The sequence below is a fragment of the Lygodium microphyllum genome, chromosome 18 (assembly GCF_053477565.2).
Source record: "Lygodium microphyllum isolate KBCC chromosome 18, Lygodium_microphyllum_v1.1.10, whole genome shotgun sequence".
In the NCBI taxonomy this organism is placed as follows: domain Eukaryota; kingdom Viridiplantae; phylum Streptophyta; class Polypodiopsida; order Schizaeales; family Lygodiaceae; genus Lygodium; species Lygodium microphyllum.
The window spans coordinates 123,634,174-123,654,610 of record NC_141152.1 but is presented as its reverse complement, the minus strand read 5'-3'; the positions used below and the strand labels follow the sequence as shown (position 1 = coordinate 123,654,610).

General features: G+C 41.3%; 1 protein-coding gene across 17 annotated transcripts in view; it reads right to left on the bottom strand.

The window, feature by feature from the left end:
- LOC148021332 (uncharacterized) overlaps positions 1-20,437 on the bottom strand; it is a 293,723-nt gene that overhangs the window by 58,646 nt on the left and 214,640 nt on the right. For 15 of the 17 annotated variants that reach the window (XR_015694538.1, XM_087698141.1, XM_087698124.1 and 12 more), the window contains one exon: positions 5,403-5,519. The exons of the other annotated variants lie outside the window; for them this stretch is intronic. Coding sequence is in view for 14 of the 15 variants with exons in the window: in XM_087698141.1 (XP_087554267.1) it covers positions 5,403-5,519 (117 nt within the window). In the remaining variant the exon portion in view is untranslated. The remainder of the gene's footprint in view (positions 1-5,402; positions 5,520-20,437) is intronic. 17 annotated transcript variants of the gene reach the window in all.

Genomic DNA, 20,437 nt, shown 5'->3' with positions numbered 1-20,437 from the left:
AATGCACTTAACAACTTGCCAATGTAGTGTCCTTGGATTGTGCATGCATTTGCTCACTTGTTATACTGCATAATACCATACGTTAGAATAAGTGTTACAAATAGATATACCCAACCACCTTGCTATAATGGCAACATCTCATAGATCATTATATCACCATGCACTAAAAGTTTTAGCCATGTTTCCATAGGTGTGCTTATAGGTTTACGATCTTGCGTGTTAAACCATACTAGTAACTTTCAAATGTATTGTGACCAAGATATAAGAATTTCATGCTCATTTTCAGTAAACTGAATACCTAGAAAGTAGTGAAGTAGTCCCATGTTTGAGATATCAAAGGTAGAGTTCAATTCAATCTTGAAATCTGTAATTTTTTTGTCATTTGGTTCATTGAGTAGCACACCATCTACGTAAAGAATAATGGCTATAAATCCCCCCTTCCTTCTTGACGTAGAGGGTGGGCTGAGTTAGGCTATTTTGGAAATCTTGTGTAGTCAACAATATATCTACTTTGAAGTACTAAGAACGTGGAGCCTATTTTAAGACATACAAGGCTTTATTTAGCTTGATACCTTGTGCTCTTAGCCTTGCATAATAAAGCTTGGAGGTTGTGCAACATCCCTTTCCTCTTCCAACTCTCCATTCAAAACTATTGTCTTTATGTCTAATTGATATGCATCCCAACTAAAATGTGTAGCCATAGCAATCACACATCTACTAGTGGTCATCCTGGATGTAGGAGAAAATGTCTTCTCATAGTCAATGCCCTTTTTCTGAGCATACTTGAAATATATGTAGATAAAAGAGGCACAAACCTACTTGGTAAAAAACTTGTTGTCCATGCTATTATTGCAGTGAAAATCCTGTCAAAACTGAGCTAATGAGAGCTCAAATATGTCCCCAAAGCACCTTAATATATCCATAAGCGATCTAGCAACAAGACATGAGCATATGAGCATCAATGAAGCTCAAACAATTAGGACAATGGATATCCCAAATCTCTATACAACATGTTTGATATGTATTGCAACAAATAACTAAGATTGTAACACTTCAAATGGGAGCCAATGATGTCGGTACAATGTTTAATGTCTAGGAGCTGAAGTAGAAGCCAATAGGCATGAGAGAGAGTAGCTTGCATGTCTAATAAAGAAGCCTCAAAATAGGTGCAATTCACATTGTTGATGCTAGTACTACTACTGAAGGTGATGGATGTGAAGAAACTCTTACCACTCATAATGTGTTCCCCAAAAGGTCTCAAACAAGGCCAGAAGACATTGAATTAAACTAAAGATCAATGGCGTTGATGCATACCTCAAGGTGTGGCTACCATGAAAGCTTAAGCCGAAGCTTCTTCATGAGCTGAAGTAAATGATGGATGAAGCTCCTCCTCAAATGCCTAATGCTAGTTGAAAGGTGAGCGAAAGGTGGAAGCACGAGCAAAAGTAAGAAGAGAGCAAGAGCTATTGAGGTTCAAGCAAGAAAAGAAAGACTGATATATAGAAACTTCAATAGTCACAATATGTGATATGCCTTTCCCTTATTCTATTTATCACTAAAAGAATAAAAAATAAAGTGACAACGATGGGTACCTACCACATGTAGTGTACATGTGTGTGGGTCTGTATACAAGTAAATATAGGTGGTTGGGCATAGATGGTCTTTAACCCCCAACATTCCCATGACTTGGATTGGGATCATTTGCTAGAGTTTGCTAACTCTTTGTTGAACATATAGCAATATCCTGAGTTGTCATAAAGAGGGCATTGTGGATGCTCATGTTGACACATAAAAGATGCTCCTCCTCCACCTTTTTATGAGTGAAGTTCTCATTTTCTTCATGGCCAAGATTTTGGTGCTGCCTTAGATATGTTCATGTTGACTTCTATTTTATGATGTGATTGTGTAGAAGAGATTTCTGTGGGCTCCAAGGGCTTTCATAAGGTTGTGCTTACATCATTTAAGAATCATAGAGAGAGAGAGAGAGAGAGAGAGAGAGAGAGAGATTTTAAAATCCATGTTTATTAAAGTTTGGGGCAAGTTGTAGGCTTACGAAGCATTTCGAAGTTTGGGACCTCCCTTTAGCCACAAATAAATTATATACAACACACATGCACAAATGGGATATTCTTCAAAGAAGGATCATTCAAAAAATGGTAGAATTGTAGTAATACATTAGTATGCCAAAGGTAATGTGAACATAAAAGCTATCATATTATGGGCTTTCATACCAAGTATGTTTGCAATACTATTCAGATGATGATGGGTAGCATAGGGAGATTTTGAACAAACCTTAAAGAGAACATTATGATGAGATCATTGCACATCTATTTGTTGTCAATATTTTTGTATCAATCAAACCAATCTAAGACTATGAGCAACTCACAATACTCGGAAAGCTTGCAAACAGCTCTTCAAAATGTCAAATCATGTCTTTAGATGGACAAAACAAGAAACTTTAAAAATGCACAATTTCCTTTTCTATCCATGCAAATAATCTATTTTTATTTTCCTTCCTCGATTTCCTATTAAAACAATAACAATAGTGTTATTGCCAACTTTCAAAAAGAGAAATATATGTTACTATCATGTTGGACATTTCAAATATCATTCTTCTTATTCTCCCTAATGAATTCAAGAATGAGTCGTCACAATTCAATTCCACATATGTAAAAGACTCCACTAACATATGAGCTTCACCTATGTCTATAGTTGTAGTATAAAAAAAGAGCAACACGCCCTGTCTTTACCCTTTCTAGGGACAACCTAATCTTTGCCAAATCCATTGAGACTACCCTTCTTGTCTATGTGTTTGCTGTCTGGGTCTTTCCTTTATTGCATATGCCACTTGCCCCATGTTATTCAATATGTTTTAGGAGCAAGTTGTCACAATCTCCCCATGCATGGTTCTATAGAATAGTTCAACAACCATCTTCCACGTGATCAATTACATTATTTTTTTGGAAAAGACAAGGATAATCTGAGTGCAAAGAAGACAATGAAGGTATCTTGCCTAAGATCCAAGAACAGATGGGCATCTGCTTCTATCGAGCCATTGAGACCCACACATGGGAAAAATGAAGCTCCAAATTTGTCTCGCCAAAGGGCAAGAGATGAAGAGGTGAATCAGTGTCTCATCGCAAGTAGTGCAAAAGATGCAATGGCTTTGCGAGATCTTGCGAGCATGTAGATCTTGTGGACACGTAGGACATCCCCAGTAGTAGGGAGACTATCAATAAGCAACCTCCACAAAAAAAAATGTCCCCTAATAAAAAATCTTGGATCTCCATAATTGAAGAAATCTATCCCATCACTTCTCCTTGCTACGTCGAGCACGCTAGACTTTATTTGCTTCCTTTGTGACCCATTCTTCTAAGTTTTTCTTTGCAATGTCTTTCTATAGTCTTTCTTCTTTCTTTGGATGAGGACTCCAAGGGGGATAGTAGTAGTGATGAGGAATTTGAGGAGAAAGAAGGAAAGAAAGAAGGACAAGGGCCGTAAATCCTTAGAAGGCACTTGCCAGTTTGCAACAAAACCCTTTGGTGTACCAAGTGTAACAATTTGGGTCACTTTGTGGTTGATTGTGGCTTAAAGGGATGGTGCAATATTTTCTATCCATACTATGGAGGTTTGGCAATATAAGTTTGATGGCATGGATAGAGGGATGGCAAGGCATTGGAGGAATCAGCTTGCCAACTGGAGTGCCCAGGGACCATTGGCATCATAAAATACCAGCACTGTCTTACATCTAGCAATATTGTCTTGTTAGAAGTAGATGCAATAATGGAAGCATGAAAGAATGCTGAAATAAAACTGAACAAAAGATAGAAGAGAGAGAAAAGAGAAAACACAAGAACACTCCAAGGGAGAAATCAGAGATATCCTCGAGAAATGGAATCCATATAGCAAACACAAGATAGTCATGTACAAATAGTGAGCCACTAGTTGCATGGGCACTGGCACTAGCTTCCCCTCTCCAACAAGGCATGCATTGAGATTTACAAGTAATGAATGAATGAATGTAGAGAAGCCTCAGTATATAGGATAAGGTAATGCTAAGAAAGCAATCAAGTTGGCCATAATAAAATGCTAAAAGACCACCAAAATGACAAAAAAAAACTTAAAAAATGCCTGGCACATCCTAGACTCACTCATGAGCTAACTATATTGCTAACATCATCTCTCAGATCATGGGTGAGCTAATAATGCTACAATGATAATGACTCATCATAGTCCATATAACAGAGATCACCAGAATAGGACCAATACCCAAGTAATGGGTGATCAAGCCACCACCAAGGTGCTGCCATGAAAACTTGATTGTCGATGTCAATTGTACCAAAACTTTAAAATAGAGAAGAATCATAGCATCCTCTGTGTTTGTCATCAATGCCTCGCAATAGCATACGTGATCATCTTGTCAAAAGTGCCTTTGAGCATAAGTGAACATGGATTCCCCACTTTAAGCCAAGACCACCAAAGTGTTTGCTCATGTGAGCTTGGACTAGGAGGCAATCCCACTCTCTATCAAGTAACAGCCCATCATGAACCTAGAAGTCCCAAGATTTTTATGCATTAGCGAAGTCCCTCTTTGGAACCTATATACTTGTATAGATGAGGCCCCCTTTTCCCCTCCTCACCACCCTCTTACACTTCCTCTGTGGCCCTAGAGAGTTATGAGGGATGATTGCACCAATGGCACTAGAAAGTAGCAGGAGGGACTGCCAAGCCCTTTCCGCGATTTGAAGAAGACCAAAAGTTGAAAACCACTAGGGAGAGAGAAACCAAAAATCTCCCCATCATCAGCCATCCTCTCCAACAAAGGGAGCATCGGGTGAGTGTCCAATATAAACAATAAAGGACTGAGAGGGCATTCTTGACGAAAAGAACGAGATAAGGCAATCTCATTAGTGACTCCCTCGTTAAGTGCAATATGTGCCAATGCATCCTAGTTGATAGTGTCAGTAAGAGAGCTCATGTGGGAAGTAAAGCCCATGGTAGACATCAATTGCTGCAATCAGTTGACATGATCAAAAGCCTTTTCAACATCTAACTAGATCATAACAACTTGATGGCTAGAGGCTTTAGCATAATCAATCCCCATTTGAACATTCAAAATATGATGCAAGATGTTCTGTACCTTGATAAAACCATACTAATGTGGATGAATTAGTTGTGGAAACACTTTTTGCAATTTGTTGGCAATGACTTTGGAAAAGATTTTATATAAGGAACATAACAGAAATGGGTCTCCACTTTTTTAAAATACATGGGGAAGAAACCTTGGGTAGCAACTAAATTAGTTCAATCTTTCAATCTGAAGGCATCAATAAAGATCTTCACATACATTGACAAAAGGCAAGTTAATGGGTCTCAAGCTATTGCACATTGACTAAAAATACCTCATTAGGAAGGCCATCCCAACCTGGGCTTTTCTTGTGTGGTAAATGGGGTAGCACTTCGTCCACTTCTTTCTCTGTATTATCTGCTTCCATCAAGTCCACCCATTCAAGGTTAACCTGATTTTGAACCAAGTCACAAATGTATCGACGAATAGAATGAACAACATCAGAAAGAACTTCTTGCGGGTCCAACAAAGATCTATAGTATTTGAGGCATATCTAAATAATACATATCAGCTCAATGACCACATCACCCTGCTCGTTCATCAATCTCACAATATTCTCCCAGGCATATTTCTAGTATAGACGAGCAAAGAAGTGATACCTGTCTCTCTCTCTCTCTCTCTCTCTCTCTCGTAGGTAATTGTATTAATCACGAAAAAAGTACAAGATTACAAGATTAGAAGATGCAAGATGGTTCTAGGCGATGCATTGTACCTAAACTATTATGAGGACATGTATTTTTGAAACCTCACTTAACATGTTTTAAGTTTTAATCACATGATTAAGTAAATGTTACACATGTGAGGTGCAATTGGGGTTAGAGTAAATTTACGAGCTCGGGACTCGAGAAAATCACGGGATGTCAAAGACAAAAGTTGCTATGAGTTATGCCACACAGGTACTTGGTAGTATCTGGTGCTAGTTGTTGGCCTAGGTCATTCATTTGGCCATAAGTGTTAGTTGGTAATACTAGAGAAGTGGTATTTAATTGTATCTAACGCCAATCTGATGGTCAAAGATGACACAGAGACACTCGGGAATGGAAGTTGCCTAGTCAATTTAATTATTGGCTAGTCATATTATTTTTTAGGGCACCGAAATAATTATTAGATTAATTTTTAATATTTAAAGATTAAAAATTAATATTTAATTATGGATAATATTGAAAAAACCATTTGGGAAGGTCGCCACTTGTCAAAAACGCCCATGAAAGATTGAAAAACGTCTTTAGAGACTGAGAGAGGCATTTTTAGTGTATTCAGCTTGCAAAAGAGAGAGAGAAGATACTGCTAGTTTGATTTGCAGCCATTGGAGATCCTTCTAAGGCAGCCAAGGGCAAGAGAAGACCAATCAATAGCAGGTGACAACATCTATAGGCTGTTGAGATAGGGTAGTAGCAATTCTTTGCATCTACAAGCTGTTGTGGCATAGCAGCAAACTGCATTTGACCGATTTTCAGTCATTCTTCGTGACAAAATTCTGAATTCTCTCTCTCTACAGCTTTCTCTCTCATCTCCCAGTCATTTCACAGCCTTGCTCCGAAGATCGCAGTATTTGGACCCTTGGAGGTTGAGAAATTGAAAATTTCTCTGTTGTAAACCCTAATTTAGAGCAGAAATTAGGGTTTAGTAGCAACCTCGAGAAGCATGCTAGAAATTGGAAGCTCCAAGACTTAGATTTTTCAGGGCTCAAGGTGAATTTCAGCAAAATTTAGGTGGAGGACTGGCCAGCCATTGAATTTGGGGCATTTCCATCGTCTATGAAGTGGGTGAAGGCCAATTATGTGCTCGAATCAAGGGGCAAATTAGATTGACACTTTGGACAGCAAGGGGAGTTTGGATTGTGAAGGGGATTGGGAGAATCCCATTGTAAATCAACTTTTTCTTCAATAAAGCTAAAGAAATATCAAAAGGGGAGCCAATTTTGGGGCCAATCGGGTGTGCATTATCCAAGATCAATAGGCAAATTTGTATTTTCAGATTTGCATTAATTATTTGCTGTTGTAATTAAGTTGTAATCAGGGATTTACCACCCATCCACGGAAGGAAGGTTTGTTTCATGGTTCCATTGCCAGGATACCATCAAATCCTTTGAATTGGTGGGCTTGTGGTACTTGATTGCAACTTGGGACTATTGCATTATTGCTGAAATTGTTCTCAATGTAGTCAATTACAGCAAGCATGTCTTCACATGGTAATATGGGATCAAGGGGAGAGGATGTATCACTCCTTGGTCAATCACGTGGTGAAGAAGAAAAATGCAATGACTGTTGTTGGGCATGGTTCTCAGCATGGACAACATGCTGAAAATGTGGGAAATGACCCAAATGTTGGCACTTTAATGCATAAAGAGGCTCATGACCAGCAAGGGGCTGAAGAATTTGATGATAGCTTCAAGGATTGAATGCATACAGCAAGGGGCTAAAGAATTTGATGATAGCTTCAAGGATCGAATGCATACATCAGCAAATCTTTTTGCTGAATTGGCAAAGGATCCCCAGTTTACTCGATTCTTGAATGCCCCAAAGAAGGGTAGTAAAGGCAAAGAGAAGAAGACACCTTCTACAGCTTCGGGACAGCCACAAGAACCGAAGGAAATGCCTAAGCCTTCTTTAGAAGAGCCCAGAATGCATGATGAGCACAAACAACTGGTATTCGTGGGGCAACAAGCGCAAATGCATGGCCAACTTGGTAGTGCCAAAACATTGGGAACATGGGCAGCAAGGCAGTTATGCACATGCAAGCATGGGACAACAAGGATACTTTGGTGGCTGTACCATTTTTCATGCTATGATTGGACAGGCACCGCATACGGGAATGTATGGCACAAATTCCTATGGTATGCAGCAGCCAATGCATGGCTCACAACACCCAATGTATCCGGGTAATGCAAGTGGAATGCCTAATCCCATGTATGACAGCATAAGCATGATGCTTGGGACACAAAGCAAGCAATATGGATATGTATCGGCATCCCCAGGGACTGTTGGAGCACAAGGATTTGGTGTTGGTCATGTAGGTGCTTCAGATATTGTTGGTTTTTATGTAAATACAGCCAATGCACCCTTTTTGCAGCAGCCCATTTATGATAACTTGACTCCCACAAGTCCATTGAAGGACTATGATGAAGGTGGCAAAAGTGTGAAGTTTGAGCCTTTCAGTGGTGCACAAGATAGGCTGAAACCACTTGTTTTTATTCAGCAGTTAGATGCAACCTATTCTGGAGGCAACTTCACAGAGGCATCTTAGATATGCAAGGCAACCACATTTTTGAAGGGAAATGCATTGCAGTGGTGGACTACACTTCTTATTCAAGGGAAGTCACCTACACTTGGGTCCAATTCAAGCAAATGTTTGCTTTAAATTGGTTGACAAGTACCGAAGTAGACATCATGATAGCTTGAAATTAGTTGAATTCCAAAGATTGCAAGAACTTGGATCAGTACAATAAGAAGTTTTGGGATGCATTGTTGCCAGCTACTTCTTATCGCATAGTACCCCTCCATAAGCAGGTGGAGAAGTATATTTGTGGTTTGGATATTCGGGATTTTTGCAGTAAGTCCACTGTTTCCATCATGTCTCAGCTTATAGAAACTACTACTACAACTGACATATTGGTGCATGGATGATGCCAAGTCACATGTCAAAGGAGCAAAGGCTGAGAAAAAGGGTAAATCTGAAAATAAAGTTGAAAATTAGAGCAGATTTTGGCACACAAAGAGAGGAAGATCAAGGGTAAGGTTTCCAGAAGGTACTTGGTGAAGTTTCAGAATTATTCACCAATGGATGCCAAATGGATGGAGGAGGATGACTTGGCAGACCATCCTCAGTTATTTTAACTTTACCTTGATGCTTTCCAGTTTGAGCCGGCTTAATCAGGTTCAGCAAAGCAAAGGTCCACAGTATTACCTGATGCTTGTGAGGGAGCTAGCACCTCTGCTCCTTCAGTAATGGACAACTCTAGAAGTAGTGGATCTCGAATGTATTCAACATACATTCAGGGTACTATAGCTGAACAGTATGTTTGCTAGGAGATCACTATTCAGCGTACTAGTCACTATGTTTGGTATGCGGATCGGTATGGTTTTCACTGCAGCTTTGAAACTATACATTTGCATCCGTTATGCTCGGTGTGTAATTAGTTATGCTTGGTATGGCATTGGTTATGCTTGGTGTAGTATCAATTAATGATCATCAGGGGTTGATTATCAAATGTTGGTTTTCAGTGTATGATCATTAATATTGAGTGGTATTCAGCTCAATTTTTGATAAGCTTGAGAACCATTTATGGTTACTTTTTGGATTAGTTTTGCATCAGTTTTTGCATTGGTTGTTGGTTAGTTTTTGCAATGAGTTTGTGATCAATTCTCAGATCAGCAAGTGATCAGTTTATGATCAGATTATGCTCAATTTTCAATGGTTTACATCTAGTTCCATGGACAACAGCATATGTTATGATGCCATTGATGTTTTAGCCATGGTTTATGCTTGGTTATACTATGCTATGGTTTCCAGATGAGTTAAGCTCATGAGAAATGGATATGTCACATGATAATCTCGCAATGATTTTGAGATTCTTTGTGAGTCTTATGTTATGTTATGTTGGTTGGTAATTTTCAGCAAATGTTGGGCATATGGAATGGTTGAACAACATTGCGCAATGTTGTGTTGACTATGATGCCCTATGGAAAATACCAGTGTAGTACTTTGCTTTTGATGCATTTGGCAGTTCAATCGAGGACGATTGCAAGAATTTCAAGGGGGAGGGTTGTCATGAGGACATGTATTTTTGAAACCTCACTTAACATGTAGATTAATTTTTAATCACATGATTAAGTAAATGTTGCACATGTGAGGGTGCAACTGGGATTAGAGTGAATTTATGAGCCCGAGACCCAAGAAAATCATAGGATGTCAAAGATAAAAGTTGCTATAAGTTATGCCGCTTAGGTACTTGGTGGTATCTGGTGCTAGTTGTTGGCCTAGGTCATTCATTTGGCCATAAGTGCCAGTTGGTGACACTAGAGAAGTGGCATTTAATGGTACCTAACGTCAATCTGATAGTCAAAGATGTTGTAGAGACACTCGGGAATGGAAGTTGCCTAACCAATTTAAATATTGGCTAGTTAGATTATTTTTTAGGGTATCAAAATAATTAATATTTTTAGTATTTAAAGATTAATTTATTAGATTAATTTTCAGTATTTAAAGATTGAAAATTAATATTTGATTACGAATAATGCTAGAAAAACCATTTGGGAAGACTGTCACTTGTAAAAAATGCCCATGCAAGGCTAAAAAACGTCTTTAGAGACTGGAGAGAGGCATTTTTAGTGTATTCAGCTTGCAAGAGAGAGAGAGGAAATGATGTTGGTCTGATTTGCAGCCATTGGAGGACCTTCTGAGGCAACCAAGGGCAAGAGAAGACCAATTAACAGCAGGTGACAGCATCTACAGGCTGTTGAGACAGAGCAGCATAGCAGTTCTTTGCATCTACAAGATGTGGCGGTAGGGTAGCAATTGCATTTGACAGATTTTCGGTCATTCTTCGCGACAAAATTCTGAATTCTCTCTCTCTACAGCTCTCTCTCCTCTCCCAACCATTTCACAGCCTTGCTCCAAAGATCTCAGTATTTGGACCCTTGGAGTCTGAGAATTAGAAATTTCTCTGTTGTAAATTAGGATTTAGCAGCAACCTCGGGAAGCATGTCAGAAATTGAAAGCTCCAAGACTTGGATTTTTCAGGGTTCAAGGTGAATTTCAGCTAAATTCAAGTGGAGGACTAGCTAGCCATTGAATTTGGGGCATTTCCATCATCTATGAACTCGATGAAGGCCAATTAAGTGCCCAAATCAAGGGGCAACTCAGAATGAAGACTTGGTGGTCACTTTGGACAGCAAGGGGAGTTTGGATTGCGAAGGGGATCAAGAGAATCCCATTGTAAATCAACTTTTCTTTAATAAAGCTAAAGAAATACCGAAAGAGGTGCCAATTTTGGGGCCAATCGGGTGTGCATTGTCCAAGATCAGTAGGTAAATTTGTATTTTCAGATTTGCATTTATTGTTTGCTGCTGTAATTAAGTTGTAATCAGGGATTTACCACCCATCTACAGAAGGAAGGTTGGTTTCATAAACTCAGCTCTCTTTTACAAAAGGTTAGATGGCCAAAAGAGCTCTCTTTTTTTTTTCGTAAAAGGTAATTGTATTAATTACGAAAAGTTTTCATGATTACAAAAGAGCTCTCTCTCTCTCTCTCTCTCATGGCAATGAAACAGAGAAGATTGTTCTATGCGAAGGAACTAAATCCTCCGTAGTGAGAAGATCATCATCCTAGAAAAAATCCAATTGCTAGTGTAGGAGACCCTTTTTGGCAATATGTCCTTGGATGCCTACAGTAGAATCGAAACAAAAGCATCTCAGGTGACCCAATTGTGCCAACAATCCCATAATTTCAAAAAATGAAACACAATCTTTATACTTTGCTGCACTAGGATGGGACAACTCAAGAGTTCCCTCATCCAAGAAATCTGCCAATACTATAAATGAGTTTAGACATTGACTTATCGATTTAGAGGTGGAGGGATTACTCCCATTCTTTGGAGTAGACCTGGGATAACGACGATTCCATGCAGTGATCACCTTTCCACGTGTGTCAAAAGCAAGTGTGGCTGGAGGATCTTTGAAATGATCCACAAGATTTTTCACTGCAGAAGCATTCTGTGGGGCACAAGAGACCATGTTAGCAGATGTACACATCATGGGCTACTAATCGTTACATCACACATAAGTATGCAAGGAGTCCCTGAGCAGCCAATATATCCACATTTATCTTTTTGTTTAACCTTGTTTCAGTTGATCTTGAGAATGCAAAGGTTTTTCCCCTTGTCTATATTGATGGATGCTAGAGCCTTGCAAGAGTTACCTTTTTATCCCACCAGGTCTTCCTCAGCCACTGGTGGGATCCCAACTCTCGAGCTACCTTTTTATCCTGCCACTCAGCCATAAAATGCCCCAGTTGTCCACAAGAGAAACAATGACCGACATAGGTGTCCCGTTTCAAATGGAAATGCTTTCTCTTAGTCAGATTAGAGCCGGGAAAATGTGGCCTATGATTGAGGGGCTCATGCTATAGTCAAATTAGGTCATCATTACAAGACACATGAGACTCACCCCTCTATACATTAGTAGGGTGGCCCTGGATTACATCATGATTGGGATCATATGTTGATCTTGACATTTAGAGAGGAGCTACTGTGAGAGCTGAGGATCAAGGTACAACAGAGATTCAGTAGACAGTGTGAGAGTGTGAGAGACAGAGTTGAAGCACGACACCCAAGAGAATAGACTGAATGAGTGTAATCTGAAAGTACAAAGTACAACCCTTAAACCTTAGGGTTGGAGGGGGGGTGTTCACACCCGACACACACTAAGTGCCTAAATGTGTGTAACATAAGCACATAAGTACATATGATAATAAGACCATAAGTCTGGGGGAAAAAACCTCTCCTACCGAGAGTAAAAAGTGCCCCAGTGTCCTATTGATCACCGACACTCCCATATGAGCGTAGGCGTAAGTAAGGCATGAGTAAAATACCCAACAAACCCCCCTGGAGTGAAGAGTGATCAAGAGTACAAGGATCATCCGCCACCAAAGGATATCAAATTTAAAGTATCGCGAAATGCTTCAAATTTGTCACAAGGAAGAGCTTTGGTGAAGATGTCTACCACATTACTGGTGGTAGGACAATAGACAAGGCTGATATCACCTGCATGTAGCCTCTCTCTGACAAAGTGATAGTGAATCTCAATGTGTTTCGTGCGAGCATGAAACACTGGGTTCCCTGCCACTGCAATGGCACTCTGACTGTCAGTGAACAAAGGAGTAGGCTCAGTAACAGATACATCCAAATCAGCTAGCAAGCGTCTAAGCCATACGCATTCAACTGTGGTGGTGAAAGCTGCCTTGTATTTAGCTTCACATGACGATGTGGCAACAGTGGATTGTTTCTTGCTAAGCCAAGAAATGCAAGAAGTGCTAAGAAAGAAACAATTGCCACTAGTAGAGTGACGTGCATCAAAATCACCAGCCCAATCAGAATCACTGTAAGCATGTAAATGCAGTGGTCCCCCCTTGGCATAAAGCAACCCAAGAGAACGAGTACCTTGCAAGTAGCCGAAAACACGCTTGACAGCTTGCCAATGTGACATACGTGGCTGATGCATATACCTGCTCAAGGCTGAAACTGCAAACTGTATGTCCGGCCTAGTATTGCATAGATAGATAAGGCATCCAACTGCAGGAGCATATGTATGTATATCAAACAAATCACTGTCATCATGTAATGATAGTTTCAGTCCAGGTTCCATGGGAGTACAAACTGGCTTGCAATCCTGTAAGCCAAATTTCTCAAGAAGCTGCCCAATATACGTTGACTGTGATAACCCAATACCTCGAGCAGTATGTATGAACTAGATGCCCAAGTAGTAGTGAAAAACTCCCAAGTCAGACATGTCAAAAGTTTGCTGCAAATTTTGTTTGAATGCTGAAATCTGATCAGCATGTGTTCCAGTGAGCAAAAGATCATCAACATAAAGACATAAAATCAGCATAGATCCCCCTCCTTTACATACGTAAAGGGTAGACTCAGATGAACTGTTTAGAAAACCCTGACCAAGCAAGAAAGCATCTATCTTTTCATACCAAGCTCTAGGAGCTTGTTTTAAACCATATAGTGCCTTTTTTAGCTTGCATACCAAATGTTCTGAGCCTTCAACTGCAAAACCAATGGGTTGCTGTACATAAACTTCCTCTTGAAGTTCCCCATGCAAAAATGCAGTCTTGATATCTAGCTGATGAACTGTCCAACCATAATGTGCAGCCAAAGCAATCATAGACCTGATGGTCGTCATATGGGAAGTAGGAGCAAATGTCTCCTCATAATCAATGCCCTTTTTCTGTGCGTAGCCTTTAGCTACCAGCCGTGCCTTGTATTTATCTATGGATCCATCTGCTTTTCTTTTCAATTTGTAGACCCATTTTGTTCCAATGGCTTTCTTCCCAAATGGCAAGGACACCAAATCCCAAGTGTGATTCTTAGTAATAGAATCTAATTCAGCTTGCATGGCTGCCTTCCAATGCACACTGTGTTGTGCATCCTCATAACATTCAGGCTCTTCATTATCAAAAGTACTTGCTGCCATAATAAACTCCATAGTATGTGCTGAATCATGCAAACGAGTTTGCCTTCTAGTACGACCAGCCATGGGTGCATCCAAAGGACTATCTTGCATGGTCTGCAAATACCATCTAGGTAGCTGTCTAGCATCTTGGCTGTGTGCAAGCTCTTGCTGAATTTCTGTCTCAGCATTATGCTGAGTATTCTGATCAGCCAATGGCTGAATTTCTGCACTTTCCATAGGAGCAGCTGGCTGAACATTAGGTTCATTTTGTGAACCTCCAGCTGAGTCACCAAAAGTAATGGGCAGCAGCCCTTCAAAAACATCACGGGCAGCCTGATATGTGTCCAAACCAGCCAAGGATAATTCTGATTTTTCATCAAAAACAACATCCCTGCTGACGAAAACCTTCTTAGTAACGGGATCATAGAGTCTGTAGCCTTTGCTCTCATTGCTATATCCCATAAAAATGCACTTAACAGCCTTGTTGTCCAATTTTCTTCTAAGTACCTGTGGAATATGGGCATAGGCAAGACACCCAAAGGTACGAAAGTGACCAACAGAAGGTTTGCGGCTGTTCCAAGCCTCAAATGGTGTGATGGTCTTCAAGGCTTTGGTAGGGCATCTGTTCAAAATATGGCAAGCACACATGACTGCTTCCATCCAAAAACTATGAGGCAAGCTCTTTGCCTTCAGCATACATCTGGCCATCTCCATGAGTGACCGATTTTTCCTCTCTGCTACCCCATTCTGCTGTGGAGTATAAGCTGTAGTATACTGATGTACTATGCCCTTCTGCTGCAAAAAAGAATTCAGCATAGAGGACATGTATTCCCCCCCTCGGTCCGAACGGAGAGTCTTAATGTGGCATCCAGATTGGTTTTCAACAAGTGCACTGAAAGCCAAAAATGCATCATACACTTCTGACTTCTTTTTCAAACAATAGACCCAACAAAAACATGTGAAGTCATCAATGAATGTCACAAAATAATAACAACCACCCAATGACATGGTCTGCATAGGCCCACAAACATTTGAATGCACCAACTCCAATCTGGTTGTTGCCCTGAAAGCAACATTACGAGGAAATGAGAAACGATGCATTTTCCCCAAAATGCATCCCTCGCATAAGTGCTCAGGAGGTCTCTCCAAGAGAGGTAAGCCATCCAACATCTGAGTACATTGTAAAAGCATCAAGCTGCCAAAGTTTACATGCCCTAAACGAGCATGCCATAACTCCGCCTGTATCATAGCAGGAGTAAGAGTGGATGTCAAGTATGCTGATTGATCTACTGAAAGAGCATCCAACTCATATAAACCATGACACAAAGATCCTGTCAAGACCAATGTCATGCATTCTTTTTCTCGAACCATGCAACGGTCATCATCAAAAGTGACCTGCATACCACAACGTGCCAAAAAAGAAATAGAAAGCAAATTCTTCTTTATTCCAGGCACAAACAAAGCATCCTGCAGGCGGAGAATAGAGCCATCAATGGCTGTGAGCTGAATCTCCCCAATACCACGAACAAGGTATGATGCATTATTGGCACACTGTACCGTTTTCCCAACGGGAGGTGCATTAACTGAAGCAAACAAATCTCTGCGAGATGTGATATGTCTAGAAGCACCACTGTCAAAGAACCAAGTGTCAGCATCCTCTGTAGAGCTAAGTGCTCTATCGGCCCAAGAGATATCATAACTGCAAGTGTAAAAACAATAGTCCCGGTCCACAACAAAGGACGCGGACTCACTAGCAGTGGAAGGAGTAGAAGAAACAGACATTCATGACTCCTTTTTCTTCTCTTTGGCAATGTGCTTTCTGCACTCAGTGATATAGTGGCCGGGCTTCTTACAATAATGACATTTTCCTTTCTTTGCTTGCATCCCCCCTTGTGACTGAGTCTGCGATGTGCCCGAAGTGCCAAAACTCTGTGGAGCATTTTTCACCTTGCTGTTCTTGCCTTTTTGTCTTGCCACAAAAGCCTGCTCAGAGACTATAGCATCCACACCACTATTTTTCCGTGTTTGCTCCTCCTCTAGAAGCAAGCTAACCAGCTGAATAAAAGTGAGTGGGTGCTCAGCAATCCTCATTGTGAGGTTCAATGCAGTATGAAAAGACAAGTACGAAGGAGGTAGGGAATTCAAGGTGGTGGATATCAACTGTGCATCCGAAAAATACTCATCTACATTCATGAGCTGCTCCCTCAAGTCCTGAATCTTGTTTAAGTGATCCTACATAGAATCACCTTCATGCATCTTCAGAGTTTCCAACTCTTTCTTCAAGAAAGAGATCCGTGTCTCATTTTTTCCTGCAAACATATGCTCCAAAGTCAACCATGCATCTCGTGAAGAAGATGCCGAACGGATATGAGGTATGATGGACCGCTGAACTGCCAAAGCAATCAGCGACAAGGCCTGTGCATCACGGGTATCCCAAGCTTTTTGAGCTGCAGTTCTTGGAGGAAGTGGCTGAGGTGGAGCGGGCTGAGGTCCCCGTTGTCCACGTGCGCCATGGGGAGGAGGAGTAGCGGGAGCTACAACTCCCGGCCGAGTTTCCTCTCCACTGACATAATCCCATAAATTCTTGGCCACTAATACATTTTTCATCATAAATGACCAAAGGGAATAGTTGTTTCCGTCCAGTTTGTCCTCTTTGGATACATACGTAAAAACATCACCTCCCTGATTTGCCATGATGACAAATTTCCAAAGACAATATGAGCAATGTCAAAGCAGTTTGAACTGGAAATTTGCAAATTTCCAGAAATTGCAGCAAATACTTTTCTGCAATTAATGTGCAAGGGCGTACTCTGTCAGAAAACTGTCCTTTACTGCACGCTTCCCAAGGTGCAAGCAGTGCAGTGCAACACTGTTATGAATAAATCCCCAAAATTTTTGCCAAAATCTCTGTCAAAAACAGTCGTTCTATGACTGTATCAGCAGTTTAAATGTATCTGTCCTCCAAATACACAAAAGCCCCAAAATTTCTGACCATTCAGTCCAGAAATTTGCATGAAATTTACTTTTCCAGTAGATCTGTGCCAACAGCGTGTGAACCGCCGCTTCCAGAATTTTATTCTGGGCTGGAATAACAATAATTTTGAAAATTTTACCTGGGCGTGAAGCACGTCGCGAGCTGCTGACGTGACAAAGGCAGGCAGGCAGGCGGGAGCAGGTCGTCAGACGGGCTGACCAGTCGCGATGGGCAGGCGGGCTGCACGTGGTCAAAAACGGCGGGCAGGACTGTCGAAAACTGCGCTGTCGAACAGCGCGCGTGCTGACGTGACGTGTCGCTGGTCGCTGGTCGTCAGGCGGGCTGCGACTCTGACGCAGGTCGGAGAGCAGTTCGTGGTCACGAGCGCAGGGCAAACTCGTTTGCAGGAAACGGGCCTTGGCGGATTGAGGCGGATTGCTGGTGCTGCTCGCGAGCTGCTGACGGACGACTACGACTGCTGACGTGGATGATTGTTGACGTGGACGACTGTTGACGGGCAGGGTACTGGTGGAGGCTGGCGACGAGCTGTACTGTGCTGAGGCAGCTCTGTGGAACAGCGCCTGACTGCTGAAAGAACTGACGACAGGTTGTACCTGTGCTGTCGTGACGTCTGACGCTGGAGTACGACTAGCGTGTGCTGCAGAAGTTGAGTTCAGAGCTGAGCTCTGATACCAAATGTGAGAGCTGAGGATCAAGGTACAACAGAGATTCAGTAGACAGTGTGAGAGTGTGAGAGACAGAGTTGAAGCACGACACCCAAGAGAATAGACTGAATGAGTGTAATCTGAAAGTACAAAGTACAACCCTTAAACCTTAGGGTTGTAGGGGGGTGTTCACACCCGACACACACTAAGTGCCTAAATGTGTGTAACATAAGCACATAAGTACATACGATAATAAGACCATAAGTCTGGGGGAAAAAACCTCTCCTACCGAGAGTAAAAAGTGCCCCAGTGTCCTATTGATCACCAACACTCCCATATGAGTGTAGGCGTAAGTAAGGCGTGAGTAAAATACCCAACAGCTACTATAGCTAGACACTTTATAAATTTAGTTTTTTAGACATAGAGATCTTTATATGTTAGCCTAATACTAGGATACATTTTTCTTCCACTTTCCTGATGAGATGACATTGGATAGAGATGTTTTTTGGTTTTGTCTCATAGGCCACATTGGCCTTTTGTAGACATTAATATATCTTTCTTTCTCTCTCTTTTTGTAATTTCTTTTTTTCTTTTTTTCCATAATGGTCTCTCCCTCCCTATCTTTCACACTCATTGATCAGACTAGAGCAAAGAGGGATTACTATGATGGTTGAGAAAGCATGGAAAGGCCATTGATCATGATGATGGCATGTATGATTGGGAATAAGCCCTCCACCCCACATCCTATTGTCATTGCAAGAGCTAGGGGCAGCACCTATAGTTACGAAGGCACTCTTCAGGGTAGTGATCTTTTGGCATATATTATGGGAGCTTCCACATCATAGATACTCCAAATTGGTACTAACTTCATCTAGATAACTAGCAGCAAGAGGCAAGAAGAATTGTAGGTTTTCATAGATGACTATTTGGATGAGTCTACATGGTTTGGATATTGACCACCTTCCACCTTTTGATTATAGCCTTGACTGCCCTACACTTGCTCTCGACCGATCAGAGCTGAACCAGGTGATCAAAGTTGATATCTCGAGGATTGAGATAGCAAGGACATGGATTCCCCCACCACTCCCTCTAGGATCAAGGATGGAGTTCTATAGGAGTCATTTCTTCTCTCTCTTATGATGGTTTCGCTATTCAGTCAGCATATATGGACATCCATCTCTCCCATAGTATACAGGCTGCTATTGGACAGATTCGCACCTCCTCACATAGGCTTCAAATGGAGATAGGCAGATGGACAGATACCCTAGTAGAGGATAGGATTTGCCAACTTTGTGGTTGAGAGCCTGAGACGGAGGAGCACTACATATGTAGATGTACAATATACTATGACATACAAGGACAGTACCATTGTCTCTTCCGTGATGGTTTTGGACCCCTTCGCCACATCATGGAGTATGAGGACCAGAGATGCCTAGGTCTTTTCCTCTTGGAGCTCCACAGGCGCCGCACAGCACTATTGTGAGACAGGAGGCCAACTCATCCAGAGGGATCCACTTAGAGAGTAGTGATAGACTTTTTTCGGGGGCCTGACCCTACTAACCCTACCAACCTAGCAGAGACAGAGCCATCCTGCCAGACACCTTACATGCCACGTTGTAGAGTCACATTGGATAGAGCCATTTCCCTTCGTCGAGCACGATGACCCCGTCTACTAGGACCACGTCCAAGGAGGCTGCACTACAATCGGATCAGAGCCATTATCACAAGACATCAAAGACTCACCACCAAGCATATCGGTGAAGCAACTAGGGATCACATCATAGCAAAGATCACGTGGAGATCTTCATGAGCCATAGCCTATAGTCTTCACTATATTTTTGTACATGGCTTTGTTAGATATGGTTCTCCTTTTCTTTCTTTTCTACCAATGGGACAACACTACACATGGTTCAACCCTAGTATAGTCCCATTGCATAGTTATTCTCAGCATGGTTTCATAGGCCACCCACTTATTTTTAATGTTATCTTTACCTTATTGATAAGATGCCATTAGATATGGATATACTCTAGATTTTGTCTCATAATGGCAATAGTTACATTAGACCATCAGGTCAGCTAAGAAAAATAGAACAAACATAAATCAACCTAAAAGGCCTCTAAGACCATAACACACAAATATCACACAGAAAGGACAGCTGGAGTGGAGCGAATAAGATCCAACCAAGGAGCAGCAAAGTAAGGAAGAACCAAGTTAGCTGAAACCATAGAGGAGATCTTTCTCTCTCTCTCTTTCTTTCTTTCTTATACATTGTACGAGACAATGACATGTAGAGTATGAGTGCCTGGAGGCATAACAGACTCAGTGTCTAGTGCGGTTGGTGTAAAGCAAGGCTGTCCGCTCTCTCCTTTGTTGTTTGGATTGTACATTGAAGAGATTTCAGATTACATAGAAAGATGGGGTGGTATGGGAGCTAGCTCGGCTGGGGTATTGATACCAATTTTGTTATATGTAGACGATATTGTGCTCATCTC